This window comes from Cygnus atratus, chromosome 11 (assembly GCF_013377495.2).
Source record: "Cygnus atratus isolate AKBS03 ecotype Queensland, Australia chromosome 11, CAtr_DNAZoo_HiC_assembly, whole genome shotgun sequence".
Classification (NCBI taxonomy): domain Eukaryota; kingdom Metazoa; phylum Chordata; class Aves; order Anseriformes; family Anatidae; genus Cygnus; species Cygnus atratus.
Genome location: NC_066372.1, coordinates 14229278 through 14235648, shown reverse-complemented (window position 1 = coordinate 14235648; position 6371 = coordinate 14229278). Strand labels below are relative to the sequence as shown.

At 47.1% G+C, this 6371-nt stretch overlaps 1 protein-coding gene across 4 annotated transcripts in view; it reads right to left on the bottom strand.

The window, feature by feature from the left end:
• Window positions 1-461: 461 nt before the first annotated feature.
• NTRK3 (neurotrophic receptor tyrosine kinase 3) overlaps window positions 462-6371 on the bottom strand; it is a 192419-nt gene continuing 186509 nt past the window's right edge. For 3 of the 4 annotated variants that reach the window (XM_035554694.1, XM_035554695.1, XM_035554696.1), the window contains 2 exons: window positions 3547-3705; window positions 462-647 (listed from right to left, as the gene is read on the bottom strand). In XM_035554694.1, the coding sequence (XP_035410587.1) occupies window positions 462-647; window positions 3547-3705 (345 nt within the window). Of the gene's footprint in view, window positions 648-3546; window positions 3706-4141; window positions 4162-6371 lie in introns of all 4 variants that reach the window. The other variant, XM_035554697.1, reaches the window with a different exon arrangement.

Here is a 6371-nt window from a genome sequence, read left to right as displayed (position 1 = left end):
CAGACTAGAGCCCTGCCCAACAGCCCGAACCATACTCACAGCAGGGTTACAATTCACTGCTTCATTGCTCGGGGGAAGATACCTTCTCCTTTCTTCTTTTCTTTCTTTTTTTTTAATTATATATATATATATTTAAGTACTTTTTTTTTCTCCCTTTTTTTTTTAAGTCTTATAATTTTTTCTGTAACAGCAGCTTCTTTCTGTATTGGTGTGGAATTTATATATAGAGAGATATCTATAAATATATATATGCCAAACTGCCTTATAGGTCATTGTTTTGTAGGATTTTTGTTGGTTTGCTGTCTGTTTTGTTTTGTTTTGTTTTCAGTGTTGTATGTGTAGCAGGCACTTGAGTTTATATGAAGATGTTTGCTTGGGAGCTGAGGGGCAAAGGACTTGGGAGGGGGAGAGGGAAGGAAGGACGGAAGGAAGGAGCAGGGACTTTTGACAAGTGGCCACTGCTAGCCGAGGATGTCCAGGTAGATTGGTGTGGCCTTGCCCAGAGCATGAAGGATCTTGTAGATCTCCTTGATATTGAGCCGTTGCTGAGGTTCTCTCTGCCAGCAGCCCAACATGATGTCGTAAACCTCCTTGGGGCAGACTCGAGGTCTTTCCAAAACTCGGCCTTGGGTAATGCACTCAATGACCTGAAAGAAAGAAAGAGAAGAATCACTCAGCACCAGCTGGATAATGTCCTGTCCCGGATACTTCCTAGCCATTGAGGGAATGGAAAAGCTGAGGAGCCTAGAGGTCTACAGATCCTCAGTGCTCATCTGTGTGTCAGAAATGACGGTTTTACATTGAAAAGTTTGTCTCCAGAAGCAGTCTTGAAGCTCCTCAAAACTTTCATCATTTGGCACCTCCCTCCCTCACTGCACCCTCCAGGCAGGAGGTTACAAGCAAATTGCGTGATGTTTTAATTGAAGTTGTCAGGTTTTTCCTGATAGTTGAAGAATGAAAAAAAAAAAAAAAAAGCTTTACAATCCCCAAACTAAACTGATATTTCACACAGCCGAAATATTGTTTTATTTCCCTGAAAATCAAGAGTCCTTTCCATTGTAAAGCCCGGGAGAGTTCTACGAGAGAGTTCAGCACTTCTCTTTCTACCTTCATCTCCAAGGGCAGCTTTGCTTCATTTTGACGCAGAAAAGCAGTTGAAAAAAGAAGAAAAAAATTTCATCTCAAATCACATCTGTGACGGAGAAAAAAAAACTGCAGTGCTAACAGTTTGTTCTGGGTCAGGTCAGTGCTGCTAATGAGAGAAATGTGAGCTCTTGGACAGCATGAAATTCTCTTCAGAGGGATGCTAGTGGCATCCCCTAAGTGTCTGTTTGAGTTCTGCTCACCGAAGGAATGGATGCAAAGGGAACGAGGGTATGATTTGTCAGAGAGCTGCTATTACCTCCTGGCCTCCTTGGCTGGAGCCGATGAGTCCCGGCATTGCAGCGTGCGAGTGACCTGCCACGCTCTGCAGACAGACACAGATCCCAAGCAGTGTGTTGAGGGAAGCCACCCAGCAAGGGGTGTTTGGAATTTATCAGTTATGAATAGTAATGGCCCTGCCACACAGCTCAACGGATACTTATCGCTCTGCTGTTTGCATATAAATGCAGAGGGGAGCGATTAGGATCTGCTGAAAGCTGGCCAAGGCGGATGCAGTGTGCAGAGAAGCCTGCATCGCAGGCAAAGCTGTTGGCAGCACTGACATGTGAGAGGAGGTAGGAGGTACAGGAGGTAAGTTACGGTTTCTGACAGGCGTCCTGGACATGCAGAGGAGTCCTGCGGTGGGCCCTGTCTCTCCAGAGCAAAGGGCACAGGGCTAATGGACTGGCCGAGGCTTTCAGATTAAGTTGTTCCCTGCCTCATCCACGTGCTGTGGAAGGGTCTCCTCCAGCCTTGAACAAACCTGCTGAAAGTGCTCTGGAGGCACGAGGCCACGCAGGCACTGCAGGAAGGAAGGCAAACCTAAGCCTTGGCAATGCCCTCATCTGAGGTGCTGCTGCTTGGCCCACCAGGCCCTACGGTGGTGGCCAGGCTGCGTTGCTCTGATGTCTCCTCGTCCAGGAGCTGGTGGAGGCATCAGTCCCCTGGGTTCTGCCCCCTTCTCCATGACCCACAAACGAGCCAAATGAGAGCTAATACAGCTCCCTCCCAGCAGGATAGTGTGGTCTAGGTGAGAGCCCTCAGCTCTCAGAAAGAAGTGGATGCAGCAATAGGAAAGGGAATTACACAGCTCTTCCAGGGACAGTAGGAAAACCAATACCCTGCATCTGAGCAGCTCTTCACTATCCCTCCTCCTGCCAGGGGTACTTTTCTCAGCCCCACTACCCTGCAGAGGAAACTGAGGCAGAAAGCATGAGGACAGCTGAGCTCTCTTTTCCAGCGTGCCTCTCACCCATGTACAAGCCACATGTGCTCATTTGTGTGCGTTTGTATTTACCCTCCCAGGGAAATGCAAGAGCAGCTCATTAAGTAGCGTGACAAATAACTTCTGTTGCTGTCTATTCCATTGTTTGTGTCTCTAAAATGTTTGCGTGTGCTACTTTGGGATATGCAGTCAGGCCCCATTGAGCACACGAATGGGCAGGTATTAGAGATGTAAAGCAACACCTTGGATTTGCCATCTCTGCAACTCACTTAATTAAGGGATCTGTATCCAGAAAGCAGAAAATGCACATTTCTCATTACAAAAGGTGAAATTTCTGAAATCCATTAGATACACAGTAGGATAAAAATGTGCAAGGTTCTCACATACGGCTCTGTCAATGCATCTGGCTCCTCTTCTATAATACCCCCTGCTATTCTGAGCAAAAATCTTCCAGTGCATTTCTGCTGATGTGCCTCAGACCTCGGCTCTGACACTCTGCTAATCCTAGCCAGCCTTCCCTCGACTTTTTTACAGTGCAGCCGTACACTGTTATTCAAAGAAATAACAAGGATGAACCAGCCCCTTGGGTCCCATCCTCAAGGAACAGGGGCGAACTCTATAATAGGTGTCCCCATGGCAAACAGCCCTGCAGAAGTGTGCCACATGCCATATAACATGCTTCAAACACTTTCTCACAAACTGAAGGCTGCAGTAACAGTGTCAGCTACAAAATAAGGAGAAAGAGAGCATAGGAAATGCAGGGCGACTCAATAACTTATATCTGAGCAGTAATTTGGGTATTCTGTCAGCACCCAAGAGTTTATCAGGGGCGGCTGTTACGGAGGTATGTCAGGAACTCGGAGGGCAGAGACTGCGGATAACCCATTACATGGCTTTGGCAGAGCCCTTTGATTCCTGAATGCCTTGCTTTCCCCAGCTGTTAAATGGAGATAATGACACTTTTGCTATCTGAAGTTTCTTATCTCTGTATCTGAAAAAAGAAATAATTTGGAAAAAGAAAGAAATAATAAGAAATAATTTGAAAAAATAAATAATCTGAAAAAGAAATAATGCCAAGGAGAGGACCATCAGTGTATGGATTGCTTTGCAAGCAGTCTGGAAAGCAGAGATGGTAACAAGTAGTGTTTCCAGCTGAAGGTATCTCAGCACTGTTGTACCTCTGTGTTTGAGAGCTGGAACCAGGGCTGCTTCCCGTACGTGAAGATCTCCCAGAGGATCACCCCGAAGCTCCAGACGTCGCTCTCTGTCGTGAACTTCCTGTACATGATGCTCTCCGGAGGCATCCAGCGGATGGGCAGCATGGTGTGTCCTCCAACCTGCAGGAGGACAAAGGCACGAGGAGATCTGAGTAAACAGAGCCCTGGGAAGGGAGCAGCCCTTACATAATGTGAACAAACACAGGGCCTCCCCGTGAGCTCCATCAACAAGGAGCTGCTCGAAAGAGCTAGGTTGGATGCTGCCTCCCTGCCCACCCAGGGGCTTACCCACCAGTCCCACCTGGTTAATACGACAGATAGGGAGTGAAATGTATCGAGATAAATGACGTTGTCTCCTCCCAAAACGGGCTTGTAAAGAAATCAAATGACAAACTGCCAAGCACATCCTCAGACCCTACACTGGTGGTGAGCCAGGAGGCAAGGCAAGGAGCAGAGCATTCAGCGAGGTGCTGGGATGAGTTTTGCAGGGCCTCGGTGCTCTGAGGCACCCTCCAGAAATACAGAGAGGGCTTTGTCCCTCCTCGGCAAGGCTTGCTAAAATCCATACACAGGCATCTGCACATCACCTAATTGCGTGGAAGATTTTTGCACTCGTAAAACTGTGCTACAGGCCTTTTCAAAGAGTGCTTTGAATATGTAAATGACTGCAGGACCGCACTGCAAAAAGGCGGTCTGTTTGTAAAGAACAGGCTCTTACAGGCAGGGATATGCCCAGTGTTTGATGGAGGCGGGAAAGCCAGCCCCTTTGGAGAGCCTGGAAATGGAAGAGCCCGTGGGTGAAGTCCCATCGGGGCGTGCTAAGTGAGGGAAAGGCCCTCTCTCCATCACAGTCTGCCCTTCTCTAGGGCACGTGAGTCCAGCAGGTGAAAACATGCAAAGATGTCGAAAGCAGATGGATTTACCTTCAGATTCACTAGAGATTTCTAAACAAGTGTCTTTAAGCAGGGGAAGTTTGTTTTTTTTTTCCTCTGTTCTGTCCTACACAAGAAGCACCATCTGTGGGGAAGCAGCTAATTGATAAGCCCAGCCGGCGCTGGAAGCAGCACAGCCACGAGGCTCCAGCACTCGTTTCTGCTGAGGATAAAGTGTCCAAGGGTTTAGCGGTGATGAGAGACAGTGCTTTTGTGGTGCTGCTCAGAAGTCTGCTTGTCTCATTATGGACACCAAAAAAAGCAAGTGCTAATAACTTTGTAGCACCGCAGCTGAATCAAACAGGCAGAAATCTCTCTGGTCCTATGAAGGACTGGGGGAGCGGCTTTCTAGTTTTCCTGCACGTGTGTGGCTATTCAAAATAATGAGGTCGTTGTGCTTGTTTGGATGAAAACGTTTCTTGTACAAACAAAAGCTCTCCTCCAAGCTCCTGGCTTTCCAAAGCTCCCACCGGTTTCTGTGCCTGATTAAAACCAGAGTGGGGAAGGGTCAGTACAGAGACCAGCCGCATTTCTTGGAAGCAGGAGGGACAGTTTTGGGGAGCACTGCTGGAATAGGTTGTGAAATGGGGACGGTGCCTAGCATGCTTCCTGCACGGAAGGTGCCAGCCAGATCCCTCTGGGGTCTGACAGAATTTGGACCTGGGCTCGCCACATTGTGCTCAGAGGTCTCTGGACCAGCCCTGTTTCTAACTCTGAACGTCTCTTTCTACAAAAGAGAGAAGGAGTTTAAAAAGTCTTGGGAACATCTTTCATTCCTAAGTGCAGAGATGCTCAGAACTGCGATGCGTGAAGATAAAAAGCTCCGTGCAGCTCTACAGCTCCTATGCAGAGATGCCTCGGCTGGTGTGGTCTCAGATTGCTGCTCTGAACTCCCAGAAATGTCCTCCCTTAATGGAAATGGAAATACTCTTTCCTTGGTTTGTTCCTTTGAAACCCTGTCCGCAATTTTAGCTCTTTCCTGCTTTCTCAGCTTTTACAAGTTGCTTTCCCTTTCTATGAAGGGCTCCAAGGAAATGTTATCGACAGAACATGACATACATCAAATTTGATTGTTGCAAAAACTTTTGCACTAATGCTTACTTTTTTCCCCTTTAAGTAGCTCTAGCTCTTCAGTTCTCTGGCAATCTCAAAATGATTACATATCACAAAGCTCTCTGCATTTGCAATGTCCTGAATCTTGCAGGATCATCTGAGATCACAGGTAGTACAACATACTGAGCACATTTAACTGCCTTTCGAAGAGATCTTAGGGCAGTTCAGAATCTATGAACCAGACCCTCAGCTTACACAAACAGTATGAGCACTACTGCTTGAATGGGAGTGCCCTGAGTCACACCACTTGAGGATTTGGCTCCGAAAGCAGCAGAGAAGCCAGTAGACCCATTTCAGTTCTAATAAACTACAGCGCAGTCAAGGTCTTTGGTCTCCTCTAGACACATCCTAGTGACAAATTGCCAGTAAAGTGACATACACAGTCAATAGTTGTCCCAAGGACGTGACGACATGATCTTGGCTTAGCTCATATGGTAGAGTCCAGCGACTGCCAAACTCTCTGTTTGGCATCTCTGCCCTCTATGTCACATGAGACGTATCTTTTACTAAAAATAAATCCGGTACTAAGTAATACATTAATTCTGGGGAAAAAAACAAAGCCAAGCAATGCCCAGAACTGTGCGGATCCTGACATATGGCTCAGCTGTGCTCATAGGTAAGCACCTCAAAGGTATTCTCTGCATCTCACACAGAATGCCACATTTCTGAGAGCAAATGTTGTCTCGCCTGCTAGCTAACTGTATGCAGAACAAGCATCAATTAAATTGCACCACAAAATCA